The following is a 21,122-nucleotide window of genomic DNA, read 5'->3' as shown; positions in this document are numbered from 1 at the left end:
CCTTTTTTTGTTGTTATACTTCTTAAATCATATAACCTATTTACAGTATAGATCTTCTTTGGTTACCACAGTAAACTGACTTCTTCAGAAACCTCTTCAGTTTAAGCTGTGTTTGGTAGCAGCAGCCAGTATTTGGATCCAAATGAAGTTAGTGAAATGCACATGGTTTCCTTTTATCTCTATTTTTTTTAAAAAAAGAATTAGGTTCCACCAAATCCATAGGTCACTGACAATCCTCCTTCCACCCCCCAAATCTTGAAAAGAAAATTCAAATATCTTCTTGAATTGGCAAACGTTATGCATCCAGATATAAATCCTGAGATGAAGAGGAGTCAGCTAGAATGATTTCCAAAGTCTCTTTGAAACTACACAACGCTAAAATGCAATAATTGACACTGGATTAATTCATTTAATGCACAGTTTTAGCTTTCAAGATTCCCCAGCACATGTGTCTGGCTGTGATGCAGGTACTTTTCTGCTTCTGTTTTGTAGTATCTTTTCATCAACATATGATTATATTTTAGGCACCAATCCCTGTAGCAAAAAAATATTAAAATTCGAGTAAGCCTGAGCCAAGCATCTGATAAGAACAGTTTGGAGGAAGTACCTAAGGGCTAAATGTTATTATCAGCTCTTCAGTTGCCTATATGATTCTTTTTTTAAAAAATGAGGTTCTGATTTCAATGAGTACTGTGGCTTGATTGCAGTACCCTGGCTCTACAACTTTTATGTAAAACCTGAAACCTCATAATATTAAACAGAACAAATAAATAAGCAAGCATTCCTCTAAAAGCTCTAAAACTATTCACATGCAGAACATTTTTTATTGTGCAACAAGCCTGATGTTAAACTGGCTTAGAGTCTTACCTGGCTTCAGGTGAGCAAATGGAATTTCTCCTGTTAATAGTTCCCAGAGACACAAGGCATAGCTGAAAACATCAGCTTTTATGGTGTACCGTGTACACTGTGTGAATATTTCAGGGGCCATCCAGCGCAGATTCTATATATCAAGACAACATCAATAATGCAATAACTGTATGTTTTCTTTCTTCACAAGGGAGCCCATCTTTTCCCTATTTTATTTCTGTTTGCTTTCTGGCACTATGCTAACAAAATTATTCTATGAATGAAAGAATAGCGATTGGGTTGTTTCCATATTAAAACTAATTCATGCAGCAAAGACATTATAGATTGCATTATGAGATTCACGGCCTGCAAAACACCAGAATAATTTTCCTTGTACCTGTTTCCACTCTGAAATACACTTTTACTGAAGACTGTCTGAAATCCGTTTTGCAATATGTCTGCGTACAAGAGGAGCAAGATGTATTCTGCGACCATTGTAATGTACTAATAAACACTAATTTAAGCTGGTCATGGGATAAAAATTTGGGTGCTTGGCAGTCTTCCACATTTATGACCATAGAGTTTCCTTCAACTCTCACCACCCACATATCTCCTGCTCATCTGTGCTTTTTTGGGGGGGGGGCTGCCTTGCACTCCACCACCATCTCTGACACACAACCCAACTGACTTTGCCATCTTCTTTCTCCTATGCTGATGAGGCGTGCCCAGCCAAGGCAGCTATTGGTGTTTTGGGATACATTCAGGAGGCCTCTATGAGACTGTGCAAGGGCCTTGTGAAGGACCAGTGGCTGCCTCAGCTGGGTAGCCCTCAGCAGCAGTAGGAAAAAAGGATAGCAGATATCAGCTGTAGGCAACTGGGAGCTGGGGTTGGTGAGGGTGGCAGAATGGACGGTGGCCAAAACAGCAGAGATTGGTGAAGGGGAGGTGAGCATGGCAGGTCAGGAGAAGCATGAAGTCGTCACCTAGCAATGACATGGTCCTGGCCAAATGATCACAATCTGGACTTCTGAAACTGCTGTCAATAAGCAGTGATGTCATGTGATGTTTTGCCCAATGACAGGCTTCACTTAGTGACCAAAACTTGAGTCCAATTAAGATCACCTGTAATGGTGAAGATTATAATTCTTCAGATTTGAAAGAAGCCCTACTAAGATATTTATATAGTGATAGAAATAAGGAAAGTTTAGAGAGTTCTGGTTTAGTGAATTGGGCTAGAACATTTTGGAAGTAATGCCCATAATGGCAATCAGGAAGCTTAGGGACATCTTCACTAAGGTTAATCTGTAGGATTCTACCAGCTATAACTCAGCTCTCCCCTCTTGGACAATTTTTTCCCACTCTGCTTTGCAAAGACAATTTGAGAAAAGGGACTTTCTCAGAATGGCACCAAATTTGCAAGCTCTCTGTGAGAATTCTCAGTACATAACTCAACTTTTGACTCAGTAGAGTTCTTCATGAAAGCTTGGAAAGGATAAAACAATTAGAATGCAAGTAGGAGTGGGCGGGAATCTAGTCCACCAAGAGAATGTTAAACTAAGACTTGATTTCAACGATTATATTCGATTATCATCCAATGAATGACTTCGTCTGATCTCGGGTAACGACGTACGTTTCGTCTTTCTTGTAAAAAAACGAGTTATTAGAAACAGCGAGAGCTCGTTAAATGGCTTTAATTACACCTGTTCTTTGTTACCTTGTGTGATAGTTATATGACATTGAACCTTATACGTATGCTATATATAGAACACACAAACACACACACACACATGAAAATTTTAAAGAGAAAAAAAGGCAAACCCCAGGTTGCTTTGTCATATTGTCTTCATCCAGAGACTGCAAAAATCTTGATTCTAAGATTAAAAATTAAAACAAAAACAAAAGGAGAAGGGTATTTAAGTCAACATCACTTAGTTCAGATAAGCAAGTGGAAAAAAGAGTAAACAGCTACATGAAAACAAAACAGAAATGCAGTAATATCATAGCTGAGTATCTAAGTGATCGGTTTTATGAAGCATAACAATAATTTTCACTTAATATTTTAGCAATGAAGACTTCAGCATGCTGCCAAAGACTAAAAATAGGTGTTTCAATCCAAATTCCTTAACAATGCTGCACATGGTAACTTCTAATGCACAAAATCCCGTACAGGCTCCTGTATTTTTGCATTTTTAGAGGCTTTTTACTTTAAGCGCAGTGCCCTTTTACACAAACACCTACAATTAAGAGTTGCTAGATGGAAATATTGTATCTTTGCGATCATGAGCCAACCACTGGACAAAGAAGCGGTGGCATTTTGCAGACTTGGCTTTTCCAGAAATACCATTTTTTTCCAGCCTGTCATGTAACCAGACTGGACGTCAAGGGTTGGAGGTACGTAGGGGTGGGTGCTTCTGCAAAATATGTCCTGCTACTTAACTGAGAACCCCCTGCTTCCAATCAAAAGATGTTAAAGTCCAGAACAGAGTATCTGAGTACTTTTTTAATGTGTGTATTTCAGCTCTCAGAATAGTTGTTAATAGCTACCTGTCTTCTTGGACCTGCAGTACTAAGAATATGTATGGAACGGTAAAATATAACTGAAAACTCTAGGCTTGCCACAAAAAAAAGGCTCTCTGTGCAGTTTTCACATATGTGCATATAATCTTGAAATCAGCATGGAGTCATGTAATACCTTAGAAATTAAGGATAAAAATCATTATCAAGTTTTCTACTGAAATAATTGTGCTTTTTCTTTTTCAATAGAACCCAAAGCAGGGCAGTTCCTCTTCCTTACTGCAACCCTCTTTTACACATCTACATTACTGTTGGAGGGTGGGAGCGACAATGGGTTTGATGAGGTAGGAGAATGACAATTTTGACAATCATATACAAATTGCACAGTGAGAATTCTGGGGACTGAAACCCACATATTTAGGAAATGCCAAAGCTAAAAACCATCTTGAAGCTTCTGGCTAGGTTTTTATGCATGTTTCCAGAAATAATAAAACTTTGCGTGATGAAAATGGAATCCGTGTCAGATCCAAATTATAATGGGTATCTGGATCATATAAGGCAGAGTTCCCCCACCTTTTCAGATTTGAGGAATGACAGGGAGGGGGAGAGGAGATGGTACTGCACAAGCAGTGGGCAAGTGTGCCTGCACAATTCCATTTGTGCGAAGCGGCAGACATGGTCACCCATCACTCGCACAAATAGAGCGTGTGTGCTTGCCCATTGCTTGTGCAAGTGGGGATGCCCGCATGCTCGCCTTCTACTTCTGCAGCCCAGTTCCGAACAGCTCAAGGCCCAGTAGTGGCCCATGGGAACCCCTGATGTAAGCTATTCCATGGGGTTTACAAGTCTTCCCAACTCAAGCACCCTCACTTCTCCAGCTGATTGGTGCTGGAAATAGCCAAGGATGAGTACATTATGTAGACCAGTGTTTCTCAACCTCAGCAATTTAAAAATGTGTGGTCTTCTGGGAGATGAAGCCCCCTGTCTGAATACTGATAGATATATAGATATAGATATAGATATAGATATAGATATAGATAGATAGATAGATAGAGAGATAGAGAGAGAGAGAGAGAGAGAGAGAGAGAGAGAGAGAGAGAGAGAGAGAGAGAAAGATATATATATATATATATATACTGTAGATAGATAGATAGATAGATAGATAGATAGATAGATAGATAGATAGATAGATAGATGAAGCTCCTGTGTGAATACTGATATATATAACTTACCATTAATTGTGAGAACATGTTTTTCTATTTTTGATCTAGATTATTTTGCAAGTGCATCATAAATTAAAAAAATATGCAGAAATACAGTGTATCTCGAGAACATTTTCCTATAGGTAATTTTAACTAAGACTTTCTTAAAAAGATAACTTGAATAATAGAGCTGGCAAAATGGAGGCTATTTGTTTCATTGACCTACTTGGAACCCCATTTATGATCTCCAGCATCCCCCAAGAAATCTGCTGAATCACAAAATGCACCATAGAAGAGCGTTTTCTTGTTTCATGAATGGAACATGTTCTGAGGTCCATAATGAGGGGCCCCTCTTGGTACTTGCCACAGTCACCTTGATTTCTTTTTAAATAGATTCCTATATTTATTTCTGCCTAAAAAACATAATATAGGAATAGCAAGAAGTGTTCTGAGATAGCTGTAAAAAAACCTCCTCTCAAAACTCACATTAGGCAAATGGGTTTTTAATGATTCACCAAAGCCAATTACTTATAAGTGACCTGTGACATGTACTCAAAATTCAAAAGTGTCCACCCGTGCAAAGTTATTATGTCAACTTTTTTTTCTCTAGAGCCTGGAAAAATGTACTGTGATTTTTTTAAAAATCCATTTTTTTACCTCCAAAATCAGCAACAACAGCATGGCCATCTTCATACAAGAGAATATTGTGACTGTAGAGAAAAATATTTATATATATGTTTGATTAGACATAGAGAAATATAGTAATAATCTGTGCAAGAGATTATGTCATGCTCTCATGTATTATGTCTAAGCAGTGTCTTCTTCTTCTTTTTTTATCAAGTAGCCGTTAGGATCTTGCTAATAGTTATTACTGGAAAATACCCATACACAAACACACATAAAACATTGTGTGTTTCTGTATCTGTGTATATACACCCACACATACACATACATGAAAGGTTGACAGCTTAGTAAGTCCAAATGTCAGAGTAATTCTTTAATTAGTAAGTAGAACAAGTATATTGCCTAATTAGTGGAAGATCATCTGTAACAGTCTTATTAATTATGTGACAGCATTACCTAGAAGGAATGGAGATGCTGACATTTGGGGACTGAACTCAGTGATAACATTTCAATAAAATCAGAAGACCTGATTATCCTCTTGGTTAAGCTCCACTCAGCTAAAATGGGCCACTCCTAATTTACAATGGCATAAATGAGCGCAAGAAAAAAAAAAGTGCAGAATCCAGCTGTGAGCAGACTACTGCCAACACCTATAAAAGCTTCTTAAGGAGAGAAGGCTATTTAGAACTATTTTCAAAAGGCTAAATTCTCTTTGAAAACTTGACTTAATTTCACAGACTCTCACAGACTCCCCCTCCCCCCCCCACACACACCCCTCCTCTTTGTATAAAGAACTATGAAGGATTTACATGGATCTTACCTCTTCATGACAAGGTAATCTTTAAAATCATTACAGTTGCCACCCTGGGGAGAATAGCCTTCAGAAGGACTCTGGTGTGTAATGATGGAACCTTCTCCAATACATGCAGAATGATTTTTTTTAGCTCTGGAATGGTTTGATTGCATTGGCAGATGCTAGCAAGAGAGCTTAATGAGTATTGTGCACCTGCCTACAAGATTTCTTTCACTATGCACAATGTTCTCCATTGTGAGAGAATATCAAAATCTCAAGTGTGTGAGGAAAAAGGAAATATTCATGTCAAAACTAAATCTGCAATAGATCAGTATGTCGTTGGGGGTGAGATTCAAACTGGCAGGATGTTTGAAACATTTGCAAATGAGGGGAAAAAACCAGTTTTTTGCTAGTAGACGGTTACCTGCAGCCCCACCAAAACATGCAAACAGCAGCATAACATATTCATAAGATAAATAAGCTGTGAGAGTCTAAGGTTACCCAGAATTAATGCAACTACATCAGTGGAATTCAAGGAATGAACCAGTCTATTTGCATTTATTTCTTCTCAGATGTTTTATTCTCATATATTAAGATACAATTACTTAGCTGAACAGAAGAATAAATCCCTACAATATCCTTATCTCCACAAAGCTGAAAGTCTACAGGGCCGTGGTTATCCCTTCTCTTCTATATGGATGTGACTCCTGGACTCTGTACCAAAGACACATCGAACAACTGGAGAAATTTCACGTGTGTTCTCTCCATTCTATCTTCAGCATTGGTTGGCACGACCAGCATTGGGTCCCTGATTATCAAAGCTCAGAGGAGATGGGTGGGAAACATCATCAGAATGGATGACTGCCATATGCCTCACCAGTTGTTCTATAGTGTGCTGGAGTCTGGAAACAGAACCCCAGAGTCAACCAGCAAACACCACAAAACCTGGGGAAGAAACCCCAATGACACTGTGACATCCACCCAAGGGAACTAGAACCTGCAGCTGCTGACAAAACCCACTGGTGAGTTCGGTGCTATGAAGCCTCTACCAGCTTTGAAGACAGGCACTACCACAGAATAACATCCACAGTTATTATAACAACGAATTTTCAGTGTCCCCATTGTGCTAGACTCTGTATTTCCAGACTGAGACTGTAGAGCCACCCCAATGTCTACAGATGAACTGCACGATAGTGTATCTTCTTCAAACCCAAAAGACTACCATATAATAAGGTGCGGACCCATTTTCATATCACATTTTTCAGGAATGTTTGTCTATCCATAGTTACTCTGAGATGCACAAAGTTTGGCAGTTAAATAAATTTTATATATTGAGTTCTATCTTCAGCATATCCCAAAGCAAATCTTTCCAATATATTCTGAATCTTGCTCTGTCTGTTTTACTCACCTTTTCCTGCTGAAACCTAAAATGGCATCTTTGCCACCATCTATGTGATGATTCAGATATTTGACAAATTTTGCCTTCCTCATTACTTTCAATTCCTAGCTATGTTTACTGCATACGAATCTCCCTTTTTCTATTTTAAATGTATGGCTGTTTTTGAATGCTGTCCCTCAAATGTTACTGACTTCAGATCTTCCCTTGTCCTTGATCACACATTCTGTTTACTCTTCTTCCTATTAATTGGCCAGCTTGACAGGGCACAGATACTTAATATTAGCTGAGATTCAAGCTTCTAGTTTTGATAGGGCTTCGGTAGCCAAGGAGACTGCATTCCGACTGGATGCATATGTTAGCTGCAGTATTGTAGAGACAGGAGGCCCCAAATAGTTACTTGTAAAACAAATCTCACCCTACTTCACAATTGCTGAAAAGATACTGAAATGAAGCAAATAAACAGAAGATGCGAAGAATGGCAGATCTCGCTAACATGGATGCTTTTAAAGATAAGCTTAATCATCACAATCCAATTTAGGAGAGGCACAGCTCATTCTGGCTTCTCCCTGATTAAATTTAGCCTATTTTTCTAATGCTTCAACAAAGCTTGTTTTTTCCTTTTCCTGCCAAGTTATTCTTCCCCTCATTTCCAGTTTCTGTACTCCCTATTTCTTTTCCCTTCTTGGTAGAGCTTCACTTCTTGAGAGTTTTTTTTAAAACTCTTCTAGAAAGAAAGGAAAATGTGAGTATATGTACATGGGTACTTGGGTATGAAAGTGCCGTCTGTGACAAAATGGTTGCTATATGCAGATAGGGATATGTAGCTTTTGCCTGATGTGCATATACACACACATACAAGTATCTTTCCTACACAAATACATAGAACTAACAGAAGGAATATGCAGCATTCATCTAGTGTTGACAGTTCCAAATTGACAAGGTTGGAAAACTGGGCAGCACACAAGAGCTGTGTCTATACGTACAATACTTTTGGGGGACAACTGCCTTAAATTTGGAGTTTTCTTTCTCTTGGATAAACAATTCTCTCTTGCCTATTGGACATTTGTTGTCGTTAAGCCTTTTTACAAATATTATTTTTTAAAAGGTAAAGTTTTGTCATTGATTCCAGCCTCTTCCTTTTACATAATTCTTTTCCCCCCCAAAAGAATTGTCCCCAAGAGACATATAGGATCTCCCTGCCATATTGAGAAAATTAGTTATCGAATGAAGTTGAATCACTTTATGAGGCACTATTGAAAGTGAATAACTTGTATGAGTGAAGAGGCATAGCCCCTGGCACATCTCTTTGTATATTTTAGCTCTGCATTTAACACAATTCTTCCATACACACTGGTGTCTAAACTTGTCAACCTTGGTCTTTCACATTCAATCTGCCTTTGGATTATGAACTTCTTGTCTGGCTGCTCTCAGAGGGTTAGATTAGGCAACTATATTTCTTCAGCCCTTATTCTTAATACTGGCTCCCCACAGGGCTCTGTGTTGAGCCCATTTCTTTATACCCTCTACACTTATGACTGCACTCCCACTCATCCCAGAAATATTTTTGTTAAATTTGCAGACGATACAAGAGTGGTGAGGCTTATCTCCAAGGGGGATGAGTCTGCCTCCCGGGATGAAGTGGAGCGGTTGCTCTTGTGGTGCAGAGACAATAATTTGGTTCTCAACACCACTAAGACCAAGGAGTTTATAGTAGATTATAGGAGGAATAGATCAGACATTCAGCCTCTGATCATCAGCGGAGACTGTGTGGAACGGGTGGCCAGCTTCAAATTTCTGGGTGTTATCATAAAGGAGGACCTGACCTGGAGTGCTCATGTTATAGCACTGGTTAAGAAGGCCCAGCAGAGTTTATATTTCTTGAGACTTCTCAGGAAATAACAACTGAATGAAAAACTGCTGATGACCTTCTACTGTTGCTCCATAGAGAACATTCTAACCTATTGCATTTGTGCGTGGTTTGCAAAACTGTTAGTAGCAGATAGGAAAGCACTCCAGAGCGTTGTTACCATTGCCCAGATGATTATTGGCTGCCCTCTTCTCCTCCCCTGGATGAACTGTATAGTTCCCGCTGTCTTAGGAAAGCTCAAAATATTCTTAAAGACTCATCTCATCCCGGACATTCTTTTTTGAAATATCACCATCTGGCAGACGGTACAGGATAATAAAAACAAAGGCAAATAGGCTGAAAAATAGTTTTTATCCCAGAGCTGTAACCATATTAGATACTACTGTATAGTACAACATTGAAGTGCAATATTAGTGAACAGAATGTGAAGGATGTGTGTATATAATGTATGTTCTTCTTTGTGGTTTTTACTTGTGTGTAGTGTGCACTGTGGACAGCACTTAATTTCATTGTGAGTTACACAATGACAATAAAAATATTCTATTCTATTCTATTCTATTAGGAAACCTCCATGGGTTAATAATTCTGCAAAAATTAGATTTGATTTTTAATTTCATCACATCATTAAAACATTAGTTATGAACACATTTGCCCAACATGAGCTCACTCAAAAACAACTGAAATCCAGGAGAAGTTGTATCAGGAATTTGGCAATACCTCAAGCATTAGGAAATCTATCATCCACTTGAAATTCATTGTTGGCAGTCAACACATAGAGGAAGCAATATATAAATGCTCTTTCACCCAATTGTGTGGAAATTATGCAAGGGAGAGAGGGTACAGTTTTGCAAAGAAACAAACAAACTGCAAATGGTTCTGGCCTCCAGTTATACTCTATTGCAATATTCATCATTGACCATGCTGCCTGGAAATTATGGAAGCACCAGACACAATTTTGGGGCGTGCCAATGCTAAATTAGAGCGTATTAGAGAATACGACAGACAACTTTTCATCTAGAAAAGTTGTCTGTCATATTGGGTGTGCCTGTAGGGGTGTGAAACACTACACTGGTTTGGCAATAGTATAAAGACATCATGCAAATGTGGGCTTTCAGGGGCAATATTTGGGAAAGGGCTTTCTTTGGGTGGAGAAGGGGTAAGAATTTAGCTGTTTGAGTGAAATGGACACTCTCAAACTTTACCTATTGCTGCTAGAGACTGACAATGAGGAACATGTTTTGATAATGTTTGCAAGAGCTATTCTCAGCGATATCTACAAGGAGGGCCAAAATAAACAAGATGGCAGCATCTTTAGACTAGAAAGGAATGGGGTTCCATCAGGATGCTTCACCTTCCCCCCTCCTGAATGTCGAGCCCAGGAGGGCTTGACAGATGCCATGTCTGCCACCTTGCACCTTCCTCCTTGCCTATGAGGCTGCTGACTATTGTTAGCAACTAATTCTACCCTAAATAGCATCTCTATGTTTCAAATCTATGAATCTTATAATAAAGCATTACATGAAAATAAATTGCTTTTGTCCGCTTTGATTTGCCACATTTCTACCCTATATTGCTAGCTAACCATACAAGAGAGATAGAAAGTGGAAAGACAGAATTAACTTCTTTTTGCAATATTCTTTATACTGTTTATAATTTCATAAAATTTTCATTCCATCCATTAACATCCTATTCCATTTTCATTTCAAAAAGTGCTTCTATCTCTAATACAATTGCTTTTTTCTGTATATGTTCCAATATCTCTATATTTAGCAAGGTTTTATTAGAGATCATCCTTTCTGACAGTAAAGTCATAGGACTTCATTGTGCTTACACAGGTTTTTATTTTATTTTTTTAAAAAATACACGTACGTGTCACCTTGTCCTATTTGTTTATCATCTTTCCCACCATCAAAATTTCACTTGAAAGCTCCAAACATATTGTAAATAGCATGAGTGGAAGCAAATGCATTAACCATACAGAGTGAGTAAAAACAAAATTGATTTCAATTAAATCTCTGAAACCATAGCAACAAGAAGTTCCTGTAAAGGTAAAGAATAAGAGAACCCAAACTTTTGTACACCTGTCAGTGCAGGTGTATTTAAGGCTTATGGCTAAATCTAGTGGATTTGTCCTGTAACCACTGGGACTGAAGAGGTGAATTATGAGATTTGTTTTGTGGTTAAAGCTATTTATTGAGGGTAATATGAACACAAATGTTTTCCTCTTTGCTTTCAGTTTACTGAACACTGGGGAATGCAAAAGAGGAACTTATAATGTCCAGAAATAAATTTCAACTCTACTAGATAATAGCATATCTCCAAAGAGACTCATAAGTCTTGGGAAATGAGCTATGGAGAGCCTTCTCACAACAGTCTTGGGCCTTCCTGGAATATTGAGTTAAGAAGAATACACATACAATGAACATAAATTTTGTACTATTTTAATAATCATAGCTATCTTCAAAAATCCCAACAACTGTGGTTGAAGGAAGATGTTCAGCAAGCCTTCTAGAATTGAAGTACCTCGCTTCGTTTGGATGCAGGAGCAAAGGCCTTTTTACACTGACGTGCACAGCAAATCATGGTACCAAAATGGACACACATGAGCAGTTGTATTATGCAAACGTAGTTATCACAAATGTAGTTATCACAAAATGTCTGATGCAAGTACATAATTCATGGCATTTGCATGACTTATGAGTTGCTTGCATTTGCACATATTTCAAGGTTTGGCCCCCTTCTCACTCTGCTGGCAAATGTCCTGCCTCTTTATAGATCCAGCTTAGGGGTGGGCAACCATGGCAATTTTACGAATTATAGACTTCAACTCCCAGAATTCCTGAATTAGCCATGGTCAGGAATTCTGAGAGTTGGTTCACACTATATATCACCCAAGAGGTCACTTTATGGCTAAATGTGTCACCAGAATCCCAAACACTAGCTAAAATCACAAATGTAAGGATTCTCTCCAGTATCCTTGGATGTATCCATCTACTTTCCAGGACAATAAATGAAAATAGGCAACACATACAGATTCACATATCAGATGGGAGTTTTTGTGTGTGTGTGTGTGCTGTGTGCTGTTACAAAAATAAAATGGGGAAGGTAGACACACTACCTGAAATAACACCTAAATTTGGAAGTAATCCTGTTCTCCCTCAGGTGAATATTTCAGAGTTGTGCAAACTTTCTGTAGGCTGCTGCTTTTCTTAACCCAGGCCAGCTCTGAAAAATAATGTCGGGCATTTTGAAAGAAAGACCAGTGCCGAAACCCTCTTTAGCCTCACAATGGAACCCTTCAAGCATGAGAGTGGCAAATTGTTAATGCATCTTCTGAAATGACAAAATCCAGTGTGTAAGATGAAAATTACTTAATTAAGATTCAGATGTCCCTCATTTATTATTACAACTGAATTTGCATTTATTTATATGCTCTAAGGCACACAACTGTTACAAAGGTTATAGTCCTGTCCATGGGCCAATTCTTAGCCCTCGTTTCTATTTATTGGTTTTATTTATTGATACTAAAAATAATAAAAAAGCAACTTTGAGGATGTGAAACACTTCTCCTTAACCAAAAGAAACTAGAAGTATTCAGCAAAGAGGATAAAGTGAAAAGAATGACTTATTTATATTTATGCCTCATTCACTTCCATATGATTTTTTTTCTTTCCATTCTATCACTATCACATTATCTGAGTTCAGAGATCAAGTTTTGTCTATTCCCATTAATTAAACCTATTTAAAAAGCGGACTTATCCCCCTACCTCTTCCATAGTTATATAGTTTCAAGCAGTTTAAGTTATGGATCTGCTGTTGTTATATCAAGCTTCGGCAGTAAGGGTCAGTAAATGAATGCTATACATTTTAAAATAAATTGGCTTTTTGTTTTGGCCACAATTTCCTCACTAGTTATTAGCTGTGTAATTTGCGTCTGGGTATATGTATGTCAAGAGGTAGCACTGAAAGGTCTAACTCAAACTACATAAATTTGATCAAGCATCATTAATGTCTGTGAGTTTGCTTTTAGGTTTCATGTGGCATTTCAGGTCAGAACTGAAACTTTAAATGGTTCTGATTCTGTGCCAGTATTTACTTGCTGTGGTACCTAATTAGTTTTTCAGCTTTACAAAACAGCAAAACTTAAGAAGAAGAAAATAAACTGCGTTTCCAGTTACTTATATATCTGGGCCATTTTATGCCACTTAAACTTCCAAGGCCAGCATTGTGAATGTCATAACAATCACTTATATCTGATGTGACAGACAAGAGAGAGTGAGTTTGGGCAAAAAAGGGAGAAATGAGAGTAAGTAAAGCAAAGGCAAAAGGTCTCGAGAGGTTAAAAGTATAGAAATAGGAGGATTCCGATACACAGACTTTTTTTGTTGAAAAGACACAAGGGAGTCAGGAAGCTTCAGCATCAAATAGAAGAACGTTCCACCTGCAGAGCTGTTGCTGTATGAGAAACTTTTATTTACCCAGAACAAGCCTTGATGTATTTCATCACATCAGCCTCTTCTTTTGGCATCTTTGCAACACAAAACTGGGCTCACCCTATCTCTACCAAACAGAAGCTTCAAGGATGCATCTCATGAGCCTCCAACCGTCTAAACCGATTTGTATCTGAGGATGCATTGAAAACTGGTGCTTAAAAGAAGAAGAAAAAAGTTCAAAGGAAATCACAGCAGCTTAGAGATATTTGTTTCTCTCATCCTTATGGGCTGAAATGCATACTCTCTTTTCATATATACATAGCACCCTCACAAAATGAACTCCTGCTGCAGAGTTTGGAACAATTGAACTAACTTTCTATTTACATTTCAGGTAATGAACAGAGCTGAAGACACGCTGGAAGGTTCCAGTGTTCCTTGACTATAGGATGGTGTAGCTAATGAAGAGCTGAAGGGTTATGCTCAAAGGCAACTCCTTATGCTTTGTGCTTTCATCTTTGTTCTCTGGATAAGAGGCAGCTTTTCACCCTCAAATTTTAGAGCTTTTTGAACTTTCATTTACGATGACATTTATTAAAGAATTACAAACTTGGATAAAGCCAAACAAGAATGACAAGAAAAGAAATGCAATTGATTTATACAGGGAAGTGTAATTATCAGTAATTGTTTAGTAATGTATTAAAAATGAAAAATTATCTGCATTATATAAAATTACCACTTCTGATGAGTGAAATAAGTTCTGGTATTAAATGGGCACCATTTCATGGTAAAAGGCATGTTTATATTTATATTAGGGCAAATTCTCAGTATATCATTGTAATCTTTCCATGGAGAAATATTGAATACTGTATGACACTGCGATGGGTTCTACTTTGAATATTAAGATACATCTCAAATATCTCTGAATTTCTAAATCATAAGGCAAAATGATTTACTTTGTAGTGATGATAATAAATATCAAGTACAGGAAAGCAGGTAATATATATATATCTACCTATTCTCAGCCAAGAGTTTACTATCTGATTACACCTGTCACACTGTCTTATTCGTATCTAAGATTTTAATAATTTTAGAATTTCCTAATGACTCAGGAAGAGCTAATTATAATGAGATATATATTTTATGGGTGAAGAGATATATCTGCTTGAAGGCCATCACAGCCTTGGTAGGAATGGAAGGCTAGAATTCCTCTTTCTAGAAATCTGATCGGAAGTGGCAGATCTGCTGATTCTCAAGACTATATGTCAACTTGTACTTAATTTGCTGTGCTTGAATTTCCAATTCTCTCTTCTTCAGAGGAAGCCAAATGTGGAGAGAACTATTTCTGGGATTCCTTATCCTTCCATAAAATAGAATGCATAAGCCTGTGCAAAGCATCACTTTGCCCTGCTTTGTTGTCAACTTGAATAATTTACCTATAGATTTTTTTTTTAAAAAAAAAAAACATGGTGATTCATACATGGAGGAAAAATGGAACTATTTTTTTTAGTAGCAAACCTCCATATGCTTATGTTCAATATCCTCCCTAATTTACTTCTGGTAAATTAGACCCATTGTGGGAGGCCTGCAAAAAACACAGTATGTATACATTGTTTCTTGGTATGATTAGACAGTGTCATTGATACAATGAATATGAATTTAGACAAACTCCAGGAAACAATGTAGGACAGGGAGCCCTGTGGTGCAGTATTCCATGGGATCACAAGGAGTCAGACACAACTTAGTGACAGAACAACACATACAAATGGTTCTTCACACAAAACCTTTACCAGCTAGAACTGATTAGTAGCTTTATGAGGTCATTGAGAAGGGTTCAGTAATGAAGTAATGTTGGGGTTTCCTGATTAGATATGTATTATCAGATATGGAATGTATCTTTTAATTGGACAATAATCAACCTTCCTTAAGAGGATACCTTTCACTTTCCTGAACATTCTTTAAGATAGACTGTAACTCAGTGGTGGTAGTCAGCCAGTTTGTCCCACTTCAGCAGAACCGGTAGCCAATTTTTTGTTGCCCAGGCCCAGAATGGACTTCCAGAAGTGGCATCCACACAGAGAACTGGTTGTTCACATATTTGAATCCCACCACTGCTGTAACTTCCATCAAAATAATTACACCTAATGTTGAGTTTCAAATAACATTTCTAGCATTTCCATTCCATATATTTTTATTTGTAACCACAAACGAGCACTCCACCTAAATAATAATTTCATATCCTGACTTTTCCATGCACGTGAATGCGTAACATTATAACATTATGTCAGTAACGTTCCCTGAAATGCTTCTGTATAGAATTAGAAATTTAAACAAGAAATTTATAAAGCAACAATTCCCATAAGGAATAGAGAAATGCCTTATTATTGGTAGTCAAATTACTAGCATCAGCTTCCTGTGCTATAAACTACGGTAGTGAGATGATAGAAGAAATGAAAGAAATATTAGCCAACCCAAAAAGAAATATCTCTGATCCGTAAAAATAATATTCATCAAAAGCTGATTTTTGTTAGATCTCTGTAGGCTCATTTGGAAAAGCATCTAAATTTGGCTGACTGCTGTTTATTAGGTATCAGCTTAGAAAGAAGCAAGACATTCTACCATTTCTGGTAACTTCTGGTAACTTCTGAATTCAGAATTCTCCCTGAACTAATCTCCTTTCAATGAAACCGTGTCAGGGTGTACTTGATGTGCAGTTCCAGCATTGCAATCACATTCCCAAATGGGTTTCTTCTTGAGCTGTGATAGGGAAGAGAGCATGAAAACACGCGACCACTGAACCATTGCTAAATTTATATCCCGGTCTAAAATACACAACTGCCATGTTTCCAATTAATTTAATGACATTTTAACCACCATTCCTGCCTTTGTGTTCACCTCATGAGTGTTCGAGCAGTCAAACAATTTATGGAATATAAATTGCTTCATAGACTATAAGTGCCTCCTGTTGTTAATGGGCAATTCAATATTAATACTAGGTGTTGCGACATGGACTGTATTACATATGGGTTCAACTATTAATATGTCTTACCCAGAAAAAAGACACTCTGGTTTCAAGTATAATTGGAACATAAACATTCAAAATTAATTAGATATGACATAGATCAAATCAGGCTGGTGAAACAATTTTGTCTTGTTTTTCCATTGGCCCCATCCAATATGAACCCAGTGTGAAAAAGAATTGTTGGCAGTTTTGCTGATATGTAAGTAAAGCTGCATTTCTTTGCTGCAATGGCTAGTTGACTGATTTTTTTTTTTGCAATTATAGTCGTTCTACCCTATGTAATCAGGTTTATTGAAGATGAGACAAGTGGGGGGGGGGCAAGGCAAAGGAAGCCCAGTGGGCCCTAGGAGCATATGCCTCTCCTGCCTTTGTATTCTGATTGGGTTTGTCTTTCAGTTTGGCCATAGAGTAATTAATTATTCAGTTGAAAGATGAATGCGTTAATGTGTAAGCATTAGCAAGCCTTGGTTGACATCTTGTCTAGTGCCTTAATATGACAGACACCAGCCAGAGGAAATCTGTCTAGCATAGCTGTGTTTTCTCAATGGTGCTGTTTCTTGTGGGAACTCCATGGAGTTTACTCCATATGGTCTGACTCTGTCTGTAGATTCAAAATTATGAGTACAGACAATACAGAGAAAGACAATTATCAATGTCAATCAAGAAGAGACAATATATCCCTATTTCTTCTTGAATATTTTGCCAACTGCCATCAATTAAGGCTAACAATACAAATATCATAAAAGGCAGATCAGAAAGGAAATCCTGGTTCAAAAATTCACTAATCTAGATAATATAACTAGGCAAATCTCATTTTTCTAGAATTTAAGCAATGCAGTATCAATGCAAAACATAGTCACATATAACTGTTCATATATTATAGTTCCCCCCTCCCCAAATATAGAGGCTCTTTAATTCAAATATTTGCAGAGACGGTAAAACTGAATTAGCCATAATACATATTCTTTTACATCTTTCACATTTATGTAAATTTTAGAAGGTCTGCAGTATCATAATCAACCCAGAAGTGATGTTTATTTATATCCCTCTCATGAGTAGCACTGTGTCTAGAATACTTAGGGAATTGTATTTAAAAGCTCTTTCTCTCCTTGATAAGGAAGATTTAAATATAGTACATTGACTTTACTAGTCTTTTTAAACCTCATGTTCTTGAACTGTGTTGAGACTCCAATTCCCCAAATCTCTAGGCAACAAAGGTAGTATGAATTTCTAAGATTTTGAATCCCAGCACAGTTAGAGGCTACTGGACTCTACTGTAGCTGGACTATGATCAGGTGATCTAATTGATTTTGTTATTATTTGAAATCTGAAGCACAGACTTTTACACAAAGGACAAATAAAATTAGGGATGTGGAAGGGAACAAGAGTCTCTGGTTGCATTATATTTAAGAGTTGACAAGTAGGAATGCAGAGAAATAACCAACAAAATTGTCTGGACTGATGACTATCTCTTTATGTTCTACTGCTTTGATTTTGCTATTAATTTTCCTGATTTTAATTTTAAGTTGTTAATTTTAAGCCACTGAATTATCATTCAACTGTAAACTGTTCGGAAATGGATTGGTTTATAACCTGAATGAATAAACGAATGAAAGAAGTTGAATCCATGTGTGTTCTTTTAACATATTTTCCATTTGCCCTACAGCTCTAGAGGACGGCAGCAGGATCCTGGGAAACTGAAACTCCTTCTTCCAAAGTGCTGCACAGCCCAAGGAAATACTTACAAGTTTAGATAATTAATATGTAGCTGATCATATATAGAAAAATTAACTGAAATGCATTTGAGAAGCTAGCTAATAGTACCACTAAAAGAACACTTTAATGTTCCAGTATTGTTGCAACATAGATTAGGAAGGTTTAGGCCTACTTTGAAGGAATTCAAGTTATTCCGTTCTCCCTTTTCTATGTAGTTCTCAAATGTAGGACAAAAGTATTTATTTCTCATCCCTGTGATTTCCCACTCCCATGGATTTTAGTCAGGATCTTCTTTCTGCAATCAGAAAATTTAAAAAAGTGTTCCAACAATATGACCTCAAACTTGTCCTGAGCTAAGAGACTATTACAGCAATAAGTACTTATATATTTTTTCATAGTGCTTTACAGCCTTCTCTAAGCCTATTGCCCCCAACAATCTGGGTCCTCATTTTACTGACCTCAGAAGGATGGAAGACTGAGTCAGCCTTGAGCCGGTGAGGATCGAACCCCTGGTAGTCAGCAGAATTAGCCTGCAATTACTGCATTCTAACCACTTGTGCCACCATGGCTAAGGAGAATAGAATAGAATAGAATAGAATAGAATAGAATAGAATAGAATAGAATAGAATAGAATAGAATAGAATAGAATAGAATAGCTGTTATGCTCTAACAAAGAGACCAAAGTGCTTATGGATTCATACATACATACTTGCTCAGCCTTAAACTGCAACTATCAGTATTATGCATTTACAAAAGATGTAGAGGAGGTGAAATATGGGAAATACTGCATATATTTATAAGATTCAGTTCATAAGACTGAATTTGATTTAAAATTGTTTTAATTCATATTCTCACTACTACCATTACCAAAACTCTTACTTGCCTCAACATCCATTTGGAAGACTCTATTTGTTGGCTGTGTCATTTTAAGGGCGCTACATCACTGCAATGAATATTTGAGAGAACTGCCCACTTGAAGCTGCTCTGCAAAGCAATTCTTCTTCCCTCCCTTCTAAGTGTAAAATGAAATCTTGTTTCATTCTTTTCCATACATAAAGAGGATTGAAAAGTGCCTAAAGAATTTTTTTTAATAAAAAAACTAATACAAACTAATATGTAGTAAAAAAGGGAAAAAAATCAAAGAGATAATAAAAAGTGCAAGAAAGAAAAATAAAATAAAATAAAAATAAAAAAAGAAAGAAGACACAAAGAAATAGCTTCCAACTTTATTTACAGCAGTTATAAGCAGGGCTTTTTTTCCAGCACCTTTTTTGGATGGAACCTTGTAGGGGAGGCAAGGCGGGTTGTATAATGTATATGAGTTCCGGCACCTTTTTATTTTTTTTAGAAAAAAAGCACTGGTTATAAGTATAATTATAAGTTTACCTCTATGGTTAGAACATACTTCCCTTCTTTCTATAACCCATTCTATCTAATCATCACAAGTTCATTTTTTCTGTTTCATGCAAAAAAGTCTACAGTATAAGGAATTTCCAGTCAGCAATAAATGTAGATATCATCTTCTCACTAATAAAAGCAGTCACTTTGTCCAACTCAGCAAGTTCCATGATTTTTACCAGCCTTTCCTCCAGGAAAAATGTTTTGCTGAGCAAACCATGTTGACTTTTTATCTCAGATAAGGCAAACAGAGTCACCTTTGTAGCACCTGGTACTTTGTTGATCAAAGTCACTTGATTGGAGAGCAAGTATATCACAAGAATTCAAATTTCTATACAAATATCATAATCAGCTGCTGCAATTCCATGTTAAATTATACAAACAGAATAGAAAACCTGGAGTATTTTGAACAATGCTGCTTTTAGTCTGTAACATTAGTCTGCAAATAAATGAATATTCTCTTTATCCCTTTAATAGATTTTCTGAGATTGCTGAATCACAACTTAGTATCCAAGACCTTAAAGTTTAATTAGATTGGACCAGGGCTCCTCCTTGTACTCACTGAATTTACAAGTTTAACAAACTTGTAAATTAAAAAATAACACGACTTAAATTTAGTCAGAGCAATATTCTTTGGAAAGATTACAGGTGGACTTCTCTGCCATTATGTGATAAAGAATTGTGCAAACAATTACAACAGTGAAGCTACAAAGAAAGAAAATGTTGATAAGTAACTTAAGAAAATTTGCAAGCCTGCATAAGTGAAATTTCTTTGGAATTATTCATTAAAGTATGCATGAATTGTAGTACAGAAACAACAGCCCAAGGTTGTAAATGTTGACCTTAAGATCAAAATCCTACATTCTTATAGTATGCAAAATTGCTCAAAATCAAACAATTAAAAAAATCTCATTGCATAGAGATTATCAACAGATATTAACTAATAGCAGATAGGCAATTTATATTCTCACCGCAAATTTCTCCTTAGCTACTTATCCATGATATATTCAAATGATCTAATTGTTGGGCTTTGTGTGACACATTGACTCATATGCTAACTGTGTTAGAGACTGGGGATATAGATTGGCTATATTTTAAGGATGTAGATTAGCTACACCTTTCAATTATATTTATGAGCTTAATTGAACATATTCATTCTAGAAAGGTACTACAATACTAAGATGTGGTGGTTAAGAAGAACAGCAGGTTGGAGAACTGCCCAGGTAGATAATAACACTACCTTTTATATACTTTATTTTATCTTAAACAGCATTGTTATTTCTTCAGCATTTCAAAAAGAGAACATATTGG

At 36.9% G+C, this 21,122-nt stretch overlaps 1 protein-coding gene across 1 annotated transcript in view; it reads right to left on the bottom strand.

Moving 5' to 3' along the window:
* Positions 1-21,122, bottom strand: part of LOC107285059 (serine/threonine-protein kinase TNNI3K) — a 184,219-nt gene that overhangs the window by 59,196 nt on the left and 103,901 nt on the right. The window contains exons 18-20 of the mRNA XM_029283589.1: positions 5,220-5,272; positions 2,665-2,717; positions 868-1,000 (exon numbers count right to left, since the gene is read on the bottom strand). Of these exons, the coding sequence (XP_029139422.1) occupies positions 868-1,000; positions 2,665-2,717; positions 5,220-5,272 (239 nt within the window). The remainder of the gene's footprint in view (positions 1-867; positions 1,001-2,664; positions 2,718-5,219; positions 5,273-21,122) is intronic.

This window comes from Protobothrops mucrosquamatus, unplaced genomic scaffold (assembly GCF_001527695.2).
Source record: "Protobothrops mucrosquamatus isolate PMUCROS unplaced genomic scaffold, P.Mucros_1.0 scaffold142, whole genome shotgun sequence".
NCBI lineage: Eukaryota > Metazoa > Chordata > Lepidosauria > Squamata > Viperidae > Protobothrops > Protobothrops mucrosquamatus.
The sequence above is the reverse complement of the archived record's forward strand: the minus strand, read 5'-3'. Positions and strand labels throughout refer to the sequence as shown.